The sequence below is a fragment of the Malania oleifera genome, chromosome 8, assembly GCF_029873635.1.
Source record: "Malania oleifera isolate guangnan ecotype guangnan chromosome 8, ASM2987363v1, whole genome shotgun sequence".
Lineage (NCBI taxonomy): Eukaryota > Viridiplantae > Streptophyta > Magnoliopsida > Santalales > Ximeniaceae > Malania > Malania oleifera.
Genome location: NC_080424.1, coordinates 81,495,569 through 81,519,162, shown reverse-complemented (window position 1 = coordinate 81,519,162; position 23,594 = coordinate 81,495,569). Strand labels below are relative to the sequence as shown.

Sequence of the window (23,594 nt, the reverse complement as noted above, 5' to 3'; positions counted from 1 at the left end):
GAAAACAAGATCGTCGTTTAGTGCATCACCAAAAGGAAAGAAAAATTTCAAAATTTTGCCAATTTTTTAATTTTTAAGAATGAGGTTAAAATTTTACAAATAGCACATCAAAATCAAATTTTTAAAAATAAAAAATTAACCTATAACTTATTTTAAGAAAATAAAAAAGAAATATAAAATACTCAATTTTGTTGCAATTTAAAAAAAATGAGTTAAAAAATCCTGAAAAAGCACTCAACTTAATATGTTAGAATAAGTAAAAAAAAAATAAACAAATTGAAAAAATAGAAAATTCAAGCTTAAAAAGGATTTGGGTAAAAATGGACCATCCAACTTAGTAATTAAAAAATATTTTCATACAAGATGAATACATTTTAATTCAAAATTGATATTAATAATTTTAAATGAATTTATTTCCTATGTTAGAACTAAAAAAGTTTAAATAAGACAATATTTTTGTAGTTAATTTTAAAACTAAAAAGAGAAGAAGCTATTTTCACATTTTTTTTTTTTTAAATTTGTTTTTGTTTTCTAGCTAAGCGGAGCGGCTCATATTCAGTCGTCTAGCCGCAACGCAGCTCGACTGCTTTCTGCTTCCCTGATCCAAAACGAACCAAACGTCAAAACCCTAGTTCTCTTCCACTGCCCAATCGACCTCCGCGACTCGTCCCTTCCGTCATCGACCTCCATTGAAGGATTAGGGGCTCAGAACCTTCTTGAAGAGAGGTTCTCCCTCACCTGTAATCTTAGTGGCCTCTCTTGGATTGAGGTTTTTCCCCATTTCATATTGGTTTCAAGATTTCATTTCTTTTTTCTTTACTGTGAGTATGAATTTTGAATGATCTAACCTCTGTTGGCCTGTTATATTCCCGTCATTGAGTTATCAAATTTCTGTTAAACCACGCACGTCGTTCCCCCGGCCTAACCCCAACTAACTCTCTCACCAAAACCTCTCGACCTTCTCCAACTTTGAGACTCAAATTCCCTTCAAAATCTTCTCTATCGACGCCTGAAAACGCTAGCTATGGCGGCGACTGCCACCTGGCAGCCCCAGGAGAATGGGGTCAACGAGATCTGTGCCGTGCTCGAACAACATATATCTCCAGCCTCCGACAAGTCTCAAATTTGGCAGCAGCTGCAGCACTTCTCTCAGTTCCCCGATTTCAACAACTACCTTGCTTTCATCCTCACTCGTGCTGAGGTACACGATTCTGTGTGTGTGCGTGTGGTTTTTTTTTTTTTATTTTAAATTTCAAACTAGGATTCCTTGTTTTTTAACAGAAGAAGGGTGTGATTTTGTTGTTTGGTACAGTTTGGGTAGGTTTTTGTGCCTGTCGAAGTTGAGAATCTTGTGATGTGTTGGTTTTTTTTTTGGATGAGAACCGGTTAATGGTTGGATAGCATTAATGGAATTGATTGTTTGAACATAATATATTTGTTCCATGAAATTACGGAAAAATTGGGTATTTAATGTATATTTTAATGTTCATCTAGGCATAAGATAAGCTTTTGTTATGACCCTTTTCTGATGCAGGTTTATATTTGACCTTTTTCTGCTGCAGTCACTTTTATATTGAGCAGCTAAAACATTTTTAGTAACAGACATTTCAATACAAGTAAACAACTGGGTGTTTATGGATATATTCTCACATTTTCACTTCTACTTCCGACTATAAAGGTTGTTGAAAATTATGAGAATTTCAAATCACTCCTATTGGTTATAATTTATTTGCACTTTCCGTTACCAGGACTCTTTGTACTTGTGATAGCATAATTCCATATTTTGACATAGTAATCTGGTAGCTAAATGTTAATTTTTCTAGTAGAATCAACTTGCTTGCAGGTACGTGCATTCTTTGTTTTTCTATATTTTTATTTTATTTTATTTTATTTTGTTTGTGTTCAGTGGGGGAATTGTTCATTTCAGAAAGGTGTATTATGAATATTTATACTCTATATATTCTGTTGGAACTCTATTTTTTTTTAATGCTGATTATTTGATGACCTTTTCCCATAACTCTTTAATAGGGAAAATCAGTGGAGATTAGACAAGCAGCTGGTCTACTTCTGAAAAATAACCTCAGAACTGCGTTCAAATCTATGTCCCCTGCATACCAGCAATATATAAAATCAGAGTTGTTGCCTTATATAGGAGCCTCAGACAAGCATATCAGGTCTACAGTGGGGACTATTATAAGTGTTATTGTTCAATTGGGTGGAGTTTTTGGATGGCCAGAGCTGTTGCAAACCCTTGTCAACTGCTTGGACAGTAATGAGTTGAATCATATGGAAGGTGCCATGGATGCTTTGTCCAAGGTACGTTTTGCCTTTCTAGTTCATCGATTGCAGTTTCATGAACTATGCAAGTGCATTTAATAATTACAATGGACTGAAGGCACTATTAATTGCTTTGCAAAGTTTTTAGAGGGAAGATTTATATTTTTTGAAACTGTATTCTTTTCCATCTTGCTGTACTAATTCAGCCCCTCAACTGAGAAATGTCAGTATTTTGGTCTGGGCTTAGCAGTGTCTAAAGTTATCATTGGACGTGGAGAAATATGAAACTAGTAAAAAACAAATATAACTAAGTCCATGTGGCACCTCAACTCATTCTTGGTCAGGACATATTGCAGTGTCTAAAGTTATCATTGAATGTGGAAAAATATGCAATTAGGTTAAGGGGTTGTTTTGGATCCGCTTATGGAGAACTGTTTTTTTGGAAAAAGTGCTGGAAAGCCTTTAGTTCTATTTGGTTGTGTATAAATAAAGGTATTGATTATAAGTTTTGATTAAATAAGTGGTGTTTGAATACTCACTTTTATTATAAGTGCCGTGTGAATCTATTATAATAATGTTATTATTATATTTAAAAAAAATTAATATATTTTAATCTATAACAAAATAATATAAGATTATTAAATTGTTTAATAATATTACTATTAAATAAGTTAACAATTTAATCTATATAAATCAATTATTAAATTTTTTAATAATATTACTATTAGAAAAGCTAACAATTTCATCAATATAAATCTATAATTATTTTTTAATGAGTTATATATTATGAACGTAATAGAAAATGTACAGTTATTAACTATGTAATGGTAATATCATTAATTAAATTAACATTTTTTTAATTAATAATTTTCTTATTAATATAATTATCATTTTTAATAACATATTTATAATATAACATATTTGTAATTAGTAATAATATATTAAATATTATAATTTATATAATATTTTTTAATAATTATAAAAATCCAAGATTTGTTTTGAGGGGTGGGAGAAGGGTTTTCTTGGGACTGGGAGGTCCTGTGACAATGCAAATCAAAACGCCCGCCTCACTCTTCCCCCAATCAAAGAAAATTAAATGCAAATCAAAGAAAATCCCTCTTCCCCCAATCTCCAATATGAAAATCAAAACCTAATTTGCAAGTCAAACTGTCAAAGTAAACATGCTTCCCCTTGTGCACATGATTTCGTGGTCCTGAGCAGTATTCATGTTGCCGAAGGTGCTGTTGACAGAGGTGTAATAGTGTTGCCGATGGACGTTGCATCATCGTGCTTGTAGCAGAGAGAGCGAGAGGAGGAGAAGATGATGGCAGCATGAGGAGGACAAGATGACAGTGGCACAGAGAAGGAGGAGGAGGTTGGAGATGGTGGTAACAGAGGAGACAGTGGCAGCGGTTGAGCACACAGCAGCATGGAGAGAGGGAGAGAGGAAGAGAGGAAGTATTGCAAATTTACAAAATTACCTTTAAATTTCATCGGAATCACAATTATGCCATTGCTTGCTACAGTGCCTCTTATAAGTGGCCAAAAAGCCATTCTTCATTGCTTCTTGAAATCACTTTTCTTCTTCTTAAATAAGTGTTTGTACATTTACATGAGCATTTTTTTTTTTTTTCAGTGCAAGCCAAACAACACATTTTTATAGAAGTACTTGGTGATGGGTGCTATAAGAACTTTTTTTAAAAGTTTTCCCAAATGGGGTCTTAACACATATAATTAAGTTAAAATAGAGGAAAATGACTTACTTATAAACCAAAAAAGTGCTCACAGTGACAGTGATTATGAGAAACAGGAGGCACTACTATTAGCCCTACTGTTATGTTGAGATTTCCAATCACCATGCATTGCAAAAACAGACGGTTGTTTTGAGGCCTAGAAATTTATCTTTCTCTGCATTGCTAGGCTGGAGTTGCCTTAACTCTGAAGTAATTCAATATCCTCTTGCTAACCAACCTAACTTATGCGTGTAGGAAACTAGCTGCGCAAGCGATCCATAAAAAATAGAGGGATTAGTCTCCATATATTGGTGAAGAAAGTTTAAGTTAATATGGTTTATCAACTCCATGTTGTTGGCTTAAGCAACTACCTATCATTATCTCCATTTGTCCACATGTTGGCATCATAATTTTCCACATGCTTGCATATCCTAAATGTCATGTGGTTGGTCGGTGGTTGCATTCCCATTATCTTTGACAGATGCATACCCCATTAGTCTACAAGATATGACTTCTTGTGTTACTAATTTCATATGTGTGTTTTTGGCTGCTCTTTCTCCCGATAGAAACTCCACCTTTTCCTAGAATCTAAAGGTTGTTTCTGATAACTGTGATGCTGATTTTGCATTTGCTATTTTTCTTATGCAGGATTATTGAAATGAATCTTGTAGGATCCTTTATTTTTATTTAATTCTTTTTGGAATCCTTATTTTGTAAAATTTATCAAATGGTGATGCATTTGTTGGCCATGGTGGTGGGAATGCCAGGATCTTCAAGTGTCAATGTATGTCTATTTGTCTGTTTTTTGAAAAAGATTGTTTTTCTTGCCTCTTTATGTGTTTCTGCATCGGAGCCTTTGAAGGAGCACAATGTACTGATTTTTTCAGTGGGATTGGAAGGCTTTGTTGCAGTCAGTTTTCTTTGTTTTTTGTTTTATGATATTTTTTATGAGTAGGAGGATGCCTTATCCTTTTCCTGTCGTTATCTCTTTCATCTTTTATCCAAAATATTACTAATACTAATGTAGCTGTATATTGGAAAGGCATGGATTTAAGTTTTCATTTCTCATTTTTACACACTATCATGTGTTGTAAGCCAGATCTGTGAAGATATTCCTCAAGTGCTGGATTCAGATGTGCCTGGACTTGCAGAGCGGCCCATCAACATTTTCCTTCCTAGATTATATCGGGTAACCTTACTATTTCTGCCTGCTTTTGCATGACTTTAGCTGTTAACAAATACTCTTCTGCTTGCAACTCAAATGAATTCAAAATTGTGTGATCATCCATTAGGTTTTAATGGATACAATTGTTTAACTTCGTTGATGGCTGCTTTATTCCTCCATCCTGAATTATTTTTACCAACAGTTTTTCCAGTCACCACATGCTACACTGAGAAAGCTGTCCTTGGGGTCTGTAAATCAATATATTATGTTGATGCCAGCTGTAAGTATACCCACAATATATACATGTTGTTGGAACCTCTCCCATAACTCCACAGTGTCTAAAGTTGGTGATTTTTTTTTTTTTTTTTTCGTAGGCTCTATATGTATCAATGGATCAATACCTCCAAGGTTTGTTTGTTCTTGCTAATGACCCTGTTGCAGAGGTGCGAAAGTTGGTGAGTATTTTCTTATTTTCCCATTGTATGATGGAAAATATGCAATTGATGACCAACCGCACATTTACGATATATAGTAAATGAAAAAAATTCCTATACTTAATAGGCACTATTTTCTCTTCATTTTTTGATCATCGTGTTGATGGATGTATTTTAATCATTTGGCGGTTGTACACTAATTGCTATGGTTTTTTCTTGGACTTCTATTATTGATAATGGTAATCTAATCATCTTTGAGTTACATATAATACACACACACACACACACACACACAGATATATACATATAAAGGCATGTGTGCATGTATTTATGCATGTGTATATGTGCATGCATTTATGTAAAATGCATGCAAAAAACTACAAAATAACAATAACTAGGCCTTTATCCTCTATTTGTCCAGCTATTTAAATCCTTTTATGTGATGGAGCTCGAATATTTCTAACTTTTTTTTTTTGGTGGATAAAAAAGAATGAAGTTTCAATCTATCCAATATCCATTGGATTGTCCAATATCAATAAGTTTCTTTCTCACTGTACAAACAATAACACCCAACAGACCCAACTCATGATTGACTTCATCTTTTGACTATCATGACAAAGACAAACCTATCCTCACAAGAGGTACTTCACACAGCTCCTTACTCCAATGTAGAAGAATACAGTCTACTGACTCAGCCTCTCTCTTACACAGATAGTAGCACCTATTTGACATGATCCCCCCACCATTCCTCCTTGTTTTTGAAGATTGTCAATGGTTAGAATCCTACCTCTAGATGCTTTGTAAGCAGGGAAAATGAGTTTACTAGGACTTGTAGCTTTCTAGACAAATTTCCAGGGGAATTTAGACTACCCTGTATCATTTTTTGAATCTTCCCATAATAAGATTTACTATAGGTGTACATCAAGGATTTGCTTTGAGCCCTTATCTTTTTGCTTTAGTGATGGACCAACTGACTAAGAGTATTCAAAAGGAGGTTCCATGGTGTATGTTGTTTGCAGATTATATTGTATTAATTGATGAAACTAGGGACAGAGTAGAGGCCGAGTTAGAATTATGGAGAGAAACTTTAGAATCCAGAGACTTTAGGATAAGTAGAAATAAGACAAAATATATGAAATTTAATTTTAGTAATGGTAGGAGGAATATTGGAGACAAAGTTAAACTTGATGATGAAGAAATAAATAACACTTGTAGATTTCGATACCTTGGATCTATTATGCAAGTTGAAGGAGAAATTGAAGATGATGTAATGCATAGAGTTAAAGCAGGTTGGGTAAAATGGAGAAGTGCTTCAAGTGTGCTCTGTGATCGTAGAATACCCTTAAAATTAAAAGGGAAGTTTATAGGACAACTATAAGATCAGTTATGCTATATGGATTAGAATGTTGGGCAACGAAGAAACATAATATCCAAAAATTAAAAGTTGCTGTGATGAGATTGCTTAGATGGATGAGTAGTATAACATTGAAGGATAAATTAAGGAATGAATGTATTCGTGGTAAGTTAGGTGTTGCTCCTATTGAAGATAAGACAAGGGAGGGACGACTCAGATAGTATGGACACTTGCAACGTAGGCTACATAGTGCGCCAACGAGGAAGAGTGAGTTAGTTACTGTGGTGGGCAGTAAAAGGGGTAGGGGTAGAGCTATAATAACTTGGGAGATTGTGAATAAGGATTTAATATCCCTGAATTTGTCAAAGGAAATGGTCCATGATAGCATAAATTGGCGGAAAAATATTCATATAGCCTACCCCACCTAGTGGGACTTAAGGCTTGGTTTTGTTGTTTTGTTGTTATCAAGGTCTTAAGAGTTTTGTGATCCAAAGACATGGTTTTGATGTATGATTATTGAGTTGGAGGTATGGTTGGTTAACCTAGATGCGACTATGCTGTTGTCACGGGGATGGTTTTGGTATGTCTCGGTGATGTTGTGGTTGATCCAGATAGTTTTGATTGTGGTGTTCTCGAATCTAAGATGTATGATCATTAGATCCTTGGTGGTTACTCGTAAGTGACTGAGAATACTTCAGAGAATGTCTCTTTGGGGTACACTAGGTGAGCGTCCTACCTCCCCCAACATCTTGATGGGTACTAAGTGAGCAACCTTGAGGATTGCTCAAGGGGCGGGCTCTTGACATTCCTTGAGGGCTGTCTTGGGCATCCATGTGGGATTGGGAGCCCATGGACGATCCATTTGTGAATGGGATCGTGTGAGTACTCCCGGTCTAGAGGTTTGGATGTATGCCCTGCCCTTCTTAGTTGTCGGCTATACAATTGGGTGGTATCATTTGAGTCCCCGATTGTGCTGAGGAGATGAGAGTTACCCTTAGAATTGGTGGAACGTGAGTTATTTCCCTTGCCGTTCGAGTATGAGGTCCTTAGTGATGACCTTAGTTGGTTCAAGGGTTGTCAAGCCATGAGATTTGACCACTAGTTTAGACACTTGAATGTTTTCTTGAATAAGGATGAGTACGGCTGGGCTGGACTTGGTGTAGTCTTGCCGCTGCATGGGCGTGACTCCTTGACACTTTGGGAGGATTTTGGCAAGGGTGATACCTTTTGGCCATTGAGAATTCCACATCCGTGACACTTTGCCTTAAACTTGTCTTCTAATGTGAATGTTCACCTAATGTGCTTCCTTTGCACATCCACTATCTTTTCATACAAAAATTGGAAGAAGTTTTTAATTGGCTCAACTTCCCAATCTTGAGCATGCCTTTTGAAAGTTATATTCCTCACAAGACCACCATTAGTATATGAAAAACTGTCTAGTGCATCTTTATGTACGTAGGTAATCCAATTGCCCAAAGATTATAGTAAGGGCATTTTTCAAGGGGATATCCCCTCTAATTAGCATGTCAAAAAGCTACAACACAACCCACTATTGCATTAAAACTTCTCACCCTTCACTAGTCTATCTCCATTACCCGATTTTGTAGGGCTTCCTTTCCTTCTCTAGTAGCTCAAATATTTCCGTCCAACCTATATTTGGTTTCCACAATTCTCCTTGAGATTTTTATCTTTCCGCATCGTGAAGCACCCATTCTGCTTCCAAAAAGCTTTGTTAAAGAGTTTAGATCTTAATACCCTTAACTTTAATACCCAAGCCTTTTCACTCCATGCGTTAATCACTCCCCATTCAAACTAAATGGTACTTTATCTTCCCCAAATTTCTTGAGTTTTTTTCTTTTTTGGGTGTGTCTTCCAATATCTTAGCCAGCTGCTAAGTAGGAATAGGGAATAGACACAGAAAGTAGATCATAAGATTTGAAAGGACACTCTTGATAAAGGGTAAGTTTCCTCCTTTGGTACCTACATAACAAAGAGAAGGCAATAGTAAATTAATACCTACTAATTAATGTCAATAACTAGTTGCCAATTGCGGACTACTCCATATTGATCCTTCAAAAGCTTCCCATTGTTTGCTAAGTACCCAATTGGTAAAGAAGTTGACAGATGACCTTTTTTTGGATAGGCAAAGAGAAACCCCTTTTGTACTTTTTTGAACACATGCTTTAGACACGTGTCACACATGATTTAGACATGTGTCACACATAATATGACATTATTTTCCCCCTTAGAGAGTCATAAGTATGGAAAAAATAATAGCCAAAGTGTTGGATTTTTGAAAACAAATCTACATTAAACTTGTTGATATTTACTACAGAAAGTAATATAATGAGAATGTTTGTATTTTACAAAATAAAAAGAAATACGAAGATGCATACGTATTCATATAAAATATTTTCTAATGTAAAGTAATATATTAATATTAAAAAATTAATGTTTTTCATACATAATATATTTAGATTAATATTATTTAACATTATAACTATTACTTTGTATGCACCTTTGATGTTTTATACTGTATTTATAAAAAATTGTTGTGCCCTCTTATCAGGTGATCCATTGTACCTGTGTCCTGTGCCATTGTCCATGCTTCATAGATTTAAAGTGTAAGGAGCGTTTGGTTTACGGTTTCTTTCAACATTCTCAGGAATCTCATTCCCACATTTGTTTGGGCTCCAAAATTTGACGTGGTTGGCATCTTGACATTCCTGAGAATGAAAAATTCCCATGAAACATGAGCGCCCTATTTTCATCCTAGGACTTTGAGTAAGTTTCATGGGAATCCCACTTTTGAGACCAAATTGCCCTCGCTCTTTTAACTGCTGGACATCAATATAGTATTATTACATGTTATTATTATATTTAAAATATCTAATTATTAATAAAATAGAAGCAATATTATTATTGTGTTTTAATTATATAATATAATGGTTAAATAAATACTTAATACTTAGAGACACCGTATTGCCCCTAGTTCTTTCTTGATTGGATTATTAGTTGTTGAATTTTTTTAAATTTATAATTTTGGACAATTTGTGGTATATGATTAAGTACATATTTTAAGTAAGTTTTTGTGCTGAGAATGAATTGTTCTTCATTTTATACACATGCCATCTTGGAATGCTGATTCCCATGTTGAACCAAATATGGACATGGGAATCCCGTGTACGTTCTTGGGAATCTTAAAGTGCAAACCAAGCAAAAATATTCCCATGAGGCAAGCAGGTGTCCCATTTCCCTGGAATGCTTGGGAATGTCATGCTGTGAACCAAATGCCTCCTAATGGTGAAGGCTATTGTAATTGGGCACATAGTAACTGTAGCTATGTGTTTTTTGCTTTTTCCAATCTTGCTATATTTTGGTGTAAACATACTGCGTACAATTGGGAAATATTGTTTCTTGAGATCTTTACTGTATTTTTTTTGGCCTAATAAAAACGTAAAATGGGCAACCGATTCATGGCAACTATCCTTGGGTGTAACCATTGGAGCCCCTACCCCAGGTAAACATTGTTAAAGCCTAGATGGGCATACCCATAAGCATACCTTAGGCACTTCCATAAGGGAGCCACTTTGGTGCTTGCAGGGGTCTCATAATAAAAATTGAGCCATACTCATATCCTAGTTACATTATGTGACGAGGATTGGATAGATCCAGGGGCCTAAGATAAATGTCAATGGATTAAAATTAGTGATAGGATACCATTGTCATTGGGATTTGAATTTATATCTTCCATCCTTCAAACCACGAGTATGGATGGTGTTTTACAAAAGTAAGCATTGACTTCTGAATACTGAATTATATGAAGTAATAAAGCCGGTTTTAAGAAACTATGCTGAATCTGAACAGTGAATAATTTATAATCGGTCGGTCACTGTGCTGCTTGAACATCTGAAATGTGTCTTTTTCCCATTTTAATCTTGTTTAAAAAAATTATGAACTAATAAGAGAAAAATTACTTATTTATTTTTCTTTTCATTTCCTTGATAATCAAACAGAAAAAAATTCACCAACAACTCTGGACAAAGTTAGACACAAAAAAAAATTCATCAACAATTCCAGCACTTTCAATCAAAATAAGTAATTCCATCCAAGATCAGACTAATATATTTTCTGCAAAATATTTCCCTCCAACGTTTTCTTTTTCTTTTTTCCTGATAGCAAAATAAAAGATTTCATTAGAATGAGAAGAATTTACAAAGAGGAGAATAAGACATCTCCCGAAAGAATTCTGGAAAAATCCAGAAAAAGAAACTATAAACACAAAAATACTTTGAAATATCAAAGCAAAAAATTCCTCCAATCTCACTGAATTTCCGAAAAGCTTGCTCCCTTAAAGCAACCAGAGCCAGTACACCATAAAGAAGTCAAATAATGGATCTTCTCCCAAACCATCTGTTTGCTCAATTTTATCCCTGAAAAAAATCCATGCATTTTGCTCCAACCATAAACCTCACAGCCCTGCAAAAATTCCACATTTCCATAGAGCAGTCCTACCTTTTTTCCTTCTGAAGCCCTCAAAAGTGATAACCAACGTTCCATCCACCGTCATGAGACAAACCCAAGCTTCTCCCAACACGCCAAATAAATTATTCTAGATGCTCCAAGCAAAATCACAATGTAAGAACAAGTGAGGATCGAACTCAGAATTCAAATAACAAAGCACACAAACATTTGGAGATAAGGCCTTTGAAGGTCTCCTAATTTGCAACAGATTATTAGAATTGATTCTGTTAAGCACAATCAGCTACATGGAAGCCTTAATATTTGGGGGAGAGCTTTCCAAATACGTGAAAAAATAGAGGAAAACAGGAGTTGGAATGGATCAAAAACTCAGAAAAAAATTTACAAGAATAAAACCCCAAACAATTCAAAGCCCAAGACTGAGTATCCCTATCTGAAGAAAGATAACTATTATTCAATAACAACAAGAAGTAGGAAAGTTCCATCATCTCATAATTTAGAGATCTTCTGAAACGAAAGTTCCAATAAACCAGTGGGCTACCTGAATCAACCACAAAAACAGAGATCATACCATCTTGCCCCGAGCTCAATTGGAAGAGGCGAGGAAAAGATGTGGATAGAACATCATTCCCCAACCAAGGAAGTTTTCAAATCTGAGAATCTCTCCCCACAACAAAAATTAATGTGAGGAGTGAATAAGGGATAAATATGAGAAATAGATTTCTATGGGCTCTCTGAGGAATGTAGCAAACTAATAGTGGTGTCCCACCCATTCACATCCAACCCATGCTTATTTTAATCACTTTATGCCAAAGGGATAATCTTCTTAGGGGAAACACCATAACCATTTAGCTATGAGGGCAATGTTTTTAGACACCAAATTTCCAAGACTTAGCCCTCCCTCCCTTTTAGACCTGCAAACCTATTCCCACCTAACTAAATGATTCCGGAAACCCCCAACTTCTGACCATAAAAAATCTCTGATTATTTTCTCAATCTTATTTGCAATCCCCACTGGAATTTTAAAAATTGACAAATAATTTAGGGGAATGTTAGATAAACAAGCCTAAATGAGGCTATTTAATATTTATGCCCCCAAGGGAAAAAATTGCCCACTTCCAGCCATCAAACCTCTTGGCTACTCTTTCCCCCACCAGATTCCAAAAATCCATGGATTTAGGATTGCCTCCTAAAGGGACCCCTAAATAAGTCGAGGGCCACTCTAAAAGACCAGACCCACCTCCGAAGCCTGCTCCCTAACATGGTCAAGAGACATATTATATTAATATTGGCAAGACGACTTTTCCCCAAATTTATTTTCAACCTCGACACCCTCTTAAAAACATGGATGATACCCAAAATACATTTGAAAGAGCGCGTATGGTCCTCTAGAAAGAAGATAGTATCTTTGCAAATTGAAGATGAGAAACCACCACACCCTCTCTCCCCACTTTCAAGCCTTTCACCAGCCCTAGATTTTCAGCCCTATGCACCAGTGTACTCCACGTATCAGCTACTAGAACAACAGAAACAGTGAGAGTGGGTCTCCTCGTCTAATGCCTATAGAAGCCTTGAACCAAGACTTAGATTCCCCATTCACAACAAGGGAGAACCCTACATGGGATAAACAACCCATTAAACACAGTGCCCACCGTTCACCAAACCCTCAAAAAAATATTGTCCAAACAACTCCAATTAACTCTTTCATAAGCCTTCTCATCCAATTTGAATATGACTCCCCTCTTCTTCCTCCAATATTCTCCACCACCTCATTGGCCATCAAAATGGCGTCCACTTTCTGTCTACTCCCCACAAAAACACTCTGAACTGTTAAAATGGTCTTATCAAGCACCGCACTCAGCTTATTAGCTAGTACTTTGGTGATAATCTAATAACTGGATGCTAGGCTAATGGGTCTATAGTCTCTACCTTGATAGGCCTAGATTTCTTAGGCACTAGGGTAATAAAAGTACTGCAGTGCTTTTATTCAGAATCTCATTCCCATAAAATTCATGAAAGATATTAAGCTTTCTAACTAACAAAAAAATAAAAAATAAAAAAAAATGACCTGAAATTTCTACCAAAATCAAACACAAATCAGCCTCTTCTCAATTTCGTAGATCGAGGATCAGCCCCTGAAGTGAACCCTCTCGCCTGTTTTACCAGCTGAAAAATACAAATGTTGAATCAATCTTCTTCTTCTTGCTTGAATTTTAAACCCTCTCTCCCCTTTTGCCACATGGCACCATTGCTAGTCAGCATTGGTGCCTTGCCATTATGTCACCACTGCTAGTAAAACCTAAAAGGGAAACAAGTTTTGAGAGGGAAATCTGAGGGATAGAGAGCCAGATCTAAGAACCATAGCCATCCTCACTGTCAACGCCTTCATGGTTACAACTTACATGAAGAGAGAGGAGGAGAGAGAAGAAACCTTTGGTGGGGGAGAGAGATGAGATTGGGTAGGGAGAGGACAAGCTGGCAGGGGTGTCATCTCTTCTTAGTCAAATCTAAGAACCATAGCCATCCTCACTGTCAATGCCTTCATGGTTACAACTTACATGAAGAGAGAGCAGGAGAGAGAAGAAACCTTTGGTGGGGGAGAGAGATGAGATTGGGTAGGGAGGGGACAAGCTGGCAGTGGCGTCATCTCTTCTTAGTCAATCACCGAAAATGCATTGTCTTCTTGCTGGTTGATTGCTGATGACAGCATCATTTTATTGTTGTTTTTCATGGAATGCCAACAGTTATTAGAGAGAGGGAGGGAGAATGTGGGAGATGAATCATTCATGAAGGAGAAAGGGGGAGAGGAGAGTATGGATGTTATTTTGTCAAATGGCTTTTTAAGAGGCGCTGCTGACTGAACGATAAGAATGGGAAATGCTGACCGAATAAAAGGTCTTGAGAGGCTTCTCAGAGATGTAATCAAATAATGTTCGGTTCCCTTAATTATGATTGCACAAGGATCGGCCCTATTAAGAGGCTATTCCGTGCAAACAAACAACCCTTAAGCCCTTACAACTAAGCCAACGGTGGTCTCTTTTACATATAATCAACAGGGAGTTTAGGAAATTAATTCTTTGGCTTGCACCGCTTTAATTTTATGCTGAAGATATTTGTTGAAGATTATTGAATTAATTTTTTTTGCGTAAAATTCAGTGCTTCATCCATTTGTGTCTGATTTTGTGTGTTGGACAGGTTTGTTCTGCTTTTTCCCAGCTAATAGAAGTTCGTCCATCTTTCTTGGAGGTTGGTTTCTTGTTCTTTCTTCATTGTAGTCTTACACATTTTTTATTTATTTATTGTTGCCTGTCCTTCTGTTTATAGTTGTGAAATGTTACTGGTTTCATTTCCCATGATGCTTTAATGTTTAGTGTTTATTTCGTTCTTTGCTGATAAGTTTTTTTTTTTGCATTGCTCTGCAGCCACATTTAAAGAATTTGATTGAGTACATATTGCAAGTCAACAAAGATCCTGATGATGAAGTGGCTCTTGAAGCCTGTGAATTTTGGTAATTCTTCTTTGGAAGGTTTATGTTTGAATTTCTTGGCTGGCATTGGGCAGCTTGATAATTTTATGGTAGTTTATAAACCTTGTGAAACAAAAATTTGTGCTGAAATGAATCTTTTCTGGTGTGATATTTTGGTTCTTTATGGCCGTAAGCTTTTGTTACCACCTTGTGAAGGTATGTAGCTAGGCCTATTTTGTTTTTCTGCTTTCAACTAACTCGTGCAGAAAGATAACATCGATATCACTTGATTTTTTATTCTTGTTCCAGAAAATATGTATTGAAGGATAAAGGGTCCCCAATAATCTCATTCTGAATTTCATGCTTAAAATATTTTCTATGAGGAAATCATATAGCTTTTAAACAGTTCTATTCATCAATTTTTTAATTGAAAGTGATGTCTGATTAGTGTTTGTTGTTGTTTGGGGGAATTATTTTTTAAAGCTTGGGATTTATCTTTTAATATTATTCTTTTTCTTATTCAAGTATTAAATTGAGGTTTATCATTTGTCTTCCATGTCGGATTTATTTGCTATACCGTTTCCCCCAGTTGCACCCTCTTTTATTCAGCACATGGTTGAAGTCAGTCAACTGTGTTGCACTGTGATACAGACGATGAATTAGATTTAGAAAAAATGGAATTCGTCTCAAAGAATAAGAATGAAGTAATTTCTGAGGTGTTGAGATCTGCATGATCAAGTGACACATCTATGGAGGCCTGGCAAAAAAAAGGTGACATCTAATTTGCAGCCTGCGGGCAGCCCATTGATTGGAGAGCTGACTGGCACCACCAACCCAGTAGGGTTTGAACTTCTCATGCCCCCACAAAAAAAAAAAACTTGAGGTCCATAGAGGCTGGTTATGTACTATTGATAACCCTCTCTCAGTCTACTCATTTTTTGGCCTCTTTTTACCACTATTTTTCTGTGGTTAAGAAATGAGAAGGATTAATAGCACTCATTTTACAAAATCAAACTCAAATGAAATAAATCTTTCCTGTTGCGAATTGAGAGATGTATCTTAGTAGGCTGGTTTGCAATTAGATGCTTGACCAAATGTTTTAATAACTATTAACACGTGGCACAATAAAGATTAAAAAATTACTATCTACTAGAATTTGAAAGTGGTTAATGAGCTTGTATTAGGGATTTTGATGGTTCTGTTGCTTTGCTTTTCATTACGATCTAGGTTTAAGGATTATGATTAGAAAAATTGTATATTATTAGAATTTTCTATAAGTCAACATGCTTTTAATAAATTATTGCATTCAAGTATGATATTCTTCTCTCCCACATGAAATTTTGTTGTTTAGTTCTTTTTCTGTCTGTTCATTTTTTTAAAAGTTGGTGAACTAATTTATAAGATTTAAAAAAATAAAAATAAAATAATGGAGAGATCTGGCTTTAATTTACTGGCTGCCTACAGGACACTTAAAGCAGTAGCCCTCGTTATGTTTGATCACTAGAATAGAGGTTTATTCCCATGAGGAATCAAACTCAGTTGTTCTGGGCTATGTGTGGGGTTAATTGAAAAATGTTATTAGGCTATTAAATTAAATGTTTCTTTGGGTGGTAGGGCATGGTGCCTTTGATATATATAGTGCATATTTATGGAGCACTGCATTCCCATGACATTTAATGATGGTTTTTTAACTGCTTATCAAATTTTTGTAATATCATAGCTATTTTATGTTCCTGCTTCCTCATAATAAAAAGGAGATAGATTGTTTTATTGTTATAAAATAATAAGACAAATCAATGGGAAATTTGATTTATGCTTTTTTGGATTTTGGTGTTTTCAATTAATATCTTCAGCCTTTAAATAGTTCTTTTAAACTATTCCTTTTTCGATATTGATTATAATTGGCAGGTCAGCTTATTGTGATGCTCAATTACCACCTGAGAACTTGCAAGAATTCTTGCCGCGGTTAATTCCAGTATAGCTCAAGTTTTAAAGACCTTCTTTTTACGTCTCTTTTTTGTTTTTAATCTACTGTCATTTTCTGTGTTTCTCATGCGCTCAGTGAAAATTTTTGCAGGTTTTGTTATCAAACATGGTTTATGCTGAAGATGATGAATCACTTGTTGATGCTGAGGTATCCTTTATGGGTTATTATGTTTGTGTATGTGTGTGTCTCTGCATGTTTCATTTTGATTAGGTGATTGATGCAGCTCATTATTCATATGTTACATAATTGCAGGAGGATGGATCTCTTCCAGACAGAGATCAGGTGGGTTTGGCTGTTCAATTCCTGTGTTATAATAATTGTTTTTTTTTTTTTTTTGGTTTGTGGTATCCTAATTACCATATTAAATTGTAGTTATTTTTGTTCTCTCTCTGTCCTCCTCACAGGATCTGAGGCCTCGTTTTCATTCATCACGATTCCATGGTTCGGATGATGCAGAAGATGATGTATGATTTCTACATTATTTCAATTTCATTGTTTCTTTAAATTGTTTGTCCAGTTAATTGGACCAAGTATTAGAGTGCTGATGTACTGTTCCTTAATTGCTATTTGAAAATTGAGGTTGATTAAAATTTCCTTTAATTTACTACTTTGGAATGATGAAATTACAGGATGATGACATAGTCAACGTCTGGAATTTACGGAAATGTAGTGCAGCTGCTTTAGATATGTTTTCAAATGTATTTGGAGATGAGATTCTTCCAACATTAATGCCTATAGTTCAGGTATGCTTCTTTTGTTGCTTGCTGTCTCTCCCCCAATAATTGTGTTCTCAGCTGTTTCTGCTATGCTGATCTCCCAGTTCACCTCGTGTTCTCTGCCTTTCTTGTTTCACTGTCGCTGGTGTCAATGTGAAAGTAATTGGTCCTAGTGGACTCTACAGTGAACTTGCTTCCCTAATTTTTGGGATGTTTATCCGCTTATAAGTTTTAGGCATGTTGCTTCAATTCATTGATTTTGTGATAGTTGGATATCTGTGCCAACTATTTAAGGCTTCATTCAGGCAATATTGGAGTAGAAGGGACTCCTTTAGCATTGCGACAATTTAGTTGGGAAGTGATTTTTCATCTAAAGTCAATTTTTATGGAAACTTTACGAATGAGCTTTCCTTCAAGATTGATTTTGGTTAAAAATTAATTTCTGATTTGAAGAATGTTCTTTTCCTACATAGTTGTTGAAAGCTAGCCTAAAATATAATTTTCACAGAATCACTTCTAATTAAAAGCTGTACCAAACACCGATTCCAATTAAGTGTATTTGAAATATTTATTATCACTTCTTGAATTTCTGCACTGCAGGCCAAATTATCTAATGCAGGTGATGCAGTGTGGAAAGAAAGGGAAGCTGCTGTTTTAGCCCTTGGTGCCATAGCTGAGGGTTGCATCAAAGGACTTTATCCTCTTTTACCAGAGGTAATGTTTTGTTGTCTGGTGTTGATTAATTTAAGAAATTAGTGCGACTACACACTGTATATGCAGGTAATGATATAGTGATGTTGTCATAATTTGTTAAATACATGTCTTTGACATTGCGTCTGCTATTGTTTCATTGTCAATACCATACTCCCCACCCCCCCCCCCCCCCAATGGGCGTGCGGAGCGATGTGGTGTGTTCTCTTTCTCTTCGAAAGATCCTTTTGAAGTTTTGGCCTCATGTGTCTTACTAATCAGTTTTTCTTGTTCTGTGACTCTGCTTTTGGCTGTGGAATGCTTTAAAAAATTTAATCAATGCACTGGACTGCCTGTTTAGCGGTGTGCGGTGTTGTAGTGTTATGCTCAACAGTTGCAATATGTCCTCTCTGTTTTTAAAATTGTCTTATACTGTTCCTTTGCTTTCTGTATAGATTGTGGCATTTCTCATCCCTCTTTTAGATGACAAGTTTCCTCTCATACGGAGTATTTCCTGTTGGACACTCTCTCGTTTTAGCAAATTCATTGTTCAGGTATGTGTAAATTCTCCTGCCCTGTTGTTTCTTGTTCTCATTTTGCCTTTATTTTGTTGCATTTCACCGTTTTAGAGCATTTGAATCTGTAGTAGAAAATTAGTTTGGACTGGAGATCATAAAGATTTATATGTGGAAATAGCTATTTGCAGCTTGGCATGAAAGGATATTACCACTTTACCTAAAAGCTTAAGCTATTAGGTTGTGGGCCAACAATGTATATCTCTAGCTTTAACATTCCCCCACACGTGCAGCCCAACAGCACATGGAGAGATAAACCCACGATAAATAACACCCATTATAGGGAATACAATAATTTCTTAAACACCACAGAATAAATACGGGCAACAAGACTAGAACCCAGAACCTTCTGGTATCCAGCTCTGATACCAGTTAGATTACCACTTTACCTAAAAACTTAAGCTATTAGGTTGTGGGCCAACAATGTAATATCAAGCTTTAACAGGTCGGTCTCTTGCTTTTCTATTCTGCTTCTCCTCACCGCATTCTCCCCCTTAAATTTTTCAACTTACATTTGCAAATTCCTTTTATCTTGACATGAAATTTGAGCACTGGCTTATGTTTATGAAGATAAAGATTGCAATCATGTTGTACTTTCCTAAAAGATCAGAAGTGGAAACACCAATTATTTCAAACTTTTAGTGATGATGTAGTTGAAAGCTGTCAATACCTAAGTCAGCAATGGGCTAATTTTTTTATGCATTATATTCTATTAAAATATCTATTGGCAATTGGGGCATTTGTTTTCCTGAATTTTTAGTGTCTTAATGTGGGTAATAGATATTTAATAAGGTTTATATTTGTTCCAACATTTTTGCTTCTTGATTTGTTTTTGCAATCTGTTATCAAGCAGGGACTTGGACCACATGTTTAAGTGTAGTTATTGTATTGAACTGAAGTGACCTTATTTGGAGTCCCAGATGTTATGAGTATGCAGTTAGTTGCTAATGCTGTTACTAGTTATTTTTTAGAATTTGATGGCTAGACTCTGCAGAAATTATAATTTAATATTGTAGTCTATTTTAGTCTTAATTTAATTAGTGATGTCCCTTAGAATTCTTCCATTGGTAATATTCATTTTATAATTACCAAATTGGCCCCACAGAGCGTACAATGATCTCACTTTTTTTTTGGGGGGGGGGGGGTGATAATGGGACTGCATGACTGTAAATTAGCTGGTACCATAGGCACCCCCCACCCCATGGCAGCAGTTGAAGCTGGTTACATTGCGCTTAACATTCATTGCATGGTGCTGCAATTCTAATTGCTATTGAATCGGCATCTGTAATCCTTAGAGCACTGTGATTTTTTAGATATTAATGATATACTGTAAAGATGGTTTCAATTATTTTGGTATTTGTTGACTGTTTTTTTTGTGTTTCAGGGTGGTCATCAAAAAGGTCATGAGCAATTTGACAAAGTTCTAATGGGTCTTCTTCGAAGAATATTGGATGACAATAAGAGGGTACAAGAGGCTGCATGTTCTGCTTTTGCAACTCTTGAAGAGGTATTTGTTGTTAAAGCAGTTTAATTAATCTATTTAGTTACATATATATCAGTGGCTAATTCATTTATCACCAGGAGGCTGCAGAAGAGTTGGCACCATGCTTGGATATCATTTTACAGCACCTAATGTGTGCTTTTGGAAAATATCAGGTCAAACTTTTTTTTTTAACCTCTCCTGGTTCTTGTTGTACCAGGCTCACTTAAATGTTATCATGATCCCGCTTTATTGCTTAATCGTGCACTGAAGCTTACGTACTTTTTTCCATGGCTACTTTCATGTGGTATTCCTAGTCTGTTTGCTTAATTTCATTTTTATTTGCATTATCATGTTCAGAGAAGGAATCTCAGAATTGTATATGATGCTATTGGTACTTTAGCAGATGCTGTTGGAGGGGAACTAAATAAGGTACCATCCGAGGCACAAGATGGATGTTGACAAGCTTTTTCCCCCTTATGATGGATGGTTATTTGATGAGTCCTTATCTTGATGATTTTCAGCCCACATATCTAGACATTCTGATGCCACCACTCACTGCAAAGTGGCAGCAGCTATCAAATTCGGACAAAGACCTTCTTCCACTGCTGGAGTGTTTTACATCTATAGCACAGGTGTTTGTTACTGTCTGTTTTGCTTCTTGATCTATTTTTTTTTTGGTTTCTATTGTGATTTTGCCCATCTGATATAAATAAACAGGTGCTTTCTTCTAAATGTATGCTGTAGTGTGAATGTGTGTGTCCTCAAGATCAATAATCATCTTACAAATAATGGAACATCTTTATTTTAGTGGCAATGAAAAATCTTTTGATATCAGAGAGAAGGGGCCGTTGATTTATCTGAAGTTTTTAAAACATTTGTTTGAAAAGTGATTGGGATCTGGCTCTCTTGCAACTGAGTGAGAAAGAGAGGGAGCTGCAAAGGGGGTTCCCTAGTCACCATCTTCTGCTATTTGCAACCATGCAGTGTGCAGTGAATACCCGAAGCTCCATTTTCCCCCTTGCTTCCTTCCTTTCCCCTCCTGTTCATCTATTGACTCATCTTCCACTGAGGGTTCGTTTGGAGCTGCCTATGCAGAAGTGCTTTTCAGAAAAAAAAATGCTGAATTTAATAAGTACTGAACTAGAAAAGTACTGAAAGTTATAAGTGGTGTTTGGTTATGTTTAAAATAAGTGGTATTTGGATACTTACTTTTATTATAAGATACTATATGATTATTTTAAAAAAATATTTTAGATTACAAATGTTAAAATTTTTAAATTAAAAATTTCATTAACAATTATTTTAATTATTTATGATTAAAATTTAAATATTTTCTATTAAAAAATATAAGATTATTATTTTTAATTAACAATAACAATAATGTTTATTTAGAACATATTACTATCATATTAAATTAAGATAAAAATAATATTATTAATTAAATTCTAAATTTTAATTTATTTAATGTTAATTTAATTTAATAAATAGTTCTCGTTCAATGTTGAATTGAATTATAATAACTAATATACGATAATAGATGATAAAATAATATATAGTTATTTTTAAATATATTTTTGAAAAATAATAATATTTTTATAACTAAATTTAAATGATAATAATATTAATTTTCTATTTAAAATTTAAATATTTTCTATTAGCTAAAATAATATAATATTCTTATTTATTATTTAACAATAATTTTATTATTAATGTACATTTGTAACATATGATGGTTACATTATGTTATGTTCAAAATAGTAATAATAACTAAATTAAAAATTTTAATTTATTTAATGTTAATTTAAATTTATAGTTGGTTCTTTTTAGTCATTCCAGAATTTAATTATATTTTATGAATAATTAATAGGCTATAATGCATAGTAAAATAATATATGGTTAGTTTTTAATTAACTATTGAATTAATAATTATGTTAACTGTTATTTTTAATTAATATTTTAATATTTTATTAATTAAAAATAATATAATATTATTTTTTGATTGACAATAATCTTGTTCTTAATTTATATTGATTACATATGATTATCATATTAATTTATATTAAAATAATATTATTAATTAAATTATTATTTTTAATTTTTAATATTATTTCAAATTAATTGATGGTTTTTCTTCTTCATTCCATAATTAAATTATGTTTCATTAATAATCAATATATTATAATACACAATTAAATAGTATATGATTATCTTCTAATGTATTTTTAAAATTATAAAATAGCCACCAAATTTTCTTATATTTACAAAATTGACCCTGTCTATGAACAGTGTCACATATAAATGACCAAAAAGCTATCTTAGTTTGTTTCTCAAAATTCACTTAAAAAGTTCTCAACATAATGATTTAAGAAAAGCACTTTTTGCAATAAGTGTTTGTTGTAGTATGAGCCAAACGTCACTTTTTTGTAAAAGTGCTTATTTTAAGTGATAAGTGCTTTTTTTTGAAGTGCTTCCAAACGGGGGATGAATATCACAAACTCATTGGTTTCTTTTGTCAGTATGTTTCATTAACCTGTTGATGGCACCTGCAGGTTTATATTTTTGAAAGCTACATAATGAGAAAATTCCTCAAACTAGTGCATGTAAATTCTTTCTTGTCCCTGGACCTTGAGTTCTAATAAGGAAAGAAGCATTCCATTTGTCATTTTATAATAAAAACTTGATTTAATTGCATAATAGGAGCATTTCTGCAGGAAAATTTGTTTGGAAATTGAAATTGTTTGATAAGATGACAAGAACCATAGGATATTTATTAAGTAGCTTTAAATTCTTTGAAGAATCCGATTAGATAATTTTTTGGTCTTAAGTAGACTTTATGTCCACTTTTCATTCATGCTATTTTCATGGATGGACTGAGTTAGGCCATTTGAACTGGGTCAGGACAGCCCTTTGCCCCAGTTTGGTTGCTGGTCAGTTTCCTTAACTGTTTATTTCCATAATCCTTGGTATTTTTAGATCTATTAGGAGTGAGCTAGTTACTATTAGTGGTAGTAGAAGGGATATGAGTAGGGGTAGATGCAGAATAACTTGGAATGAGATGGTGATTGAGGATTTAACACCCCTCAGTTTATTGGAGGAGATTGCCCGAGATCATGGAAATTGGAGGAAAATGATTCATGTAGCCGAATCCACATAGTGGGATGTTAAGGCTTGGTTTCTTGTTGTTGTTGTCACCATTTGCATTTCCACTGTTAATTCATTTTCTTTATCAGTC

At 34.7% G+C, this 23,594-nt stretch overlaps 1 protein-coding gene across 1 annotated transcript in view; it reads left to right on the top strand.

Moving 5' to 3' along the window:
- Positions 1-541: 541 nt before the first annotated feature.
- Positions 542-23,594, top strand: part of LOC131162073 (transportin-1) — a 44,788-nt gene continuing 21,735 nt past the window's right edge. Inside the window, exons 1-18 of the mRNA XM_058118207.1 lie at positions 542-1,201; positions 2,029-2,316; positions 5,110-5,199; positions 5,378-5,455; positions 5,550-5,630; positions 14,641-14,691; positions 14,868-14,953; positions 16,820-16,886; positions 16,989-17,045; positions 17,151-17,180; positions 17,303-17,362; positions 17,528-17,641; positions 18,215-18,328; positions 18,760-18,858; positions 20,264-20,386; positions 20,461-20,535; positions 20,720-20,791; positions 20,884-20,994. Coding sequence (XP_057974190.1) covers positions 1,025-1,201; positions 2,029-2,316; positions 5,110-5,199; positions 5,378-5,455; positions 5,550-5,630; positions 14,641-14,691; positions 14,868-14,953; positions 16,820-16,886; positions 16,989-17,045; positions 17,151-17,180; positions 17,303-17,362; positions 17,528-17,641; positions 18,215-18,328; positions 18,760-18,858; positions 20,264-20,386; positions 20,461-20,535; positions 20,720-20,791; positions 20,884-20,994 — 1,773 coding nt within the window. The 5' untranslated portion in view covers positions 542-1,024. The remainder of the gene's footprint in view (positions 1,202-2,028; positions 2,317-5,109; positions 5,200-5,377; positions 5,456-5,549; positions 5,631-14,640; positions 14,692-14,867; positions 14,954-16,819; positions 16,887-16,988; positions 17,046-17,150; positions 17,181-17,302; positions 17,363-17,527; positions 17,642-18,214; positions 18,329-18,759; positions 18,859-20,263; positions 20,387-20,460; positions 20,536-20,719; positions 20,792-20,883; positions 20,995-23,594) is intronic.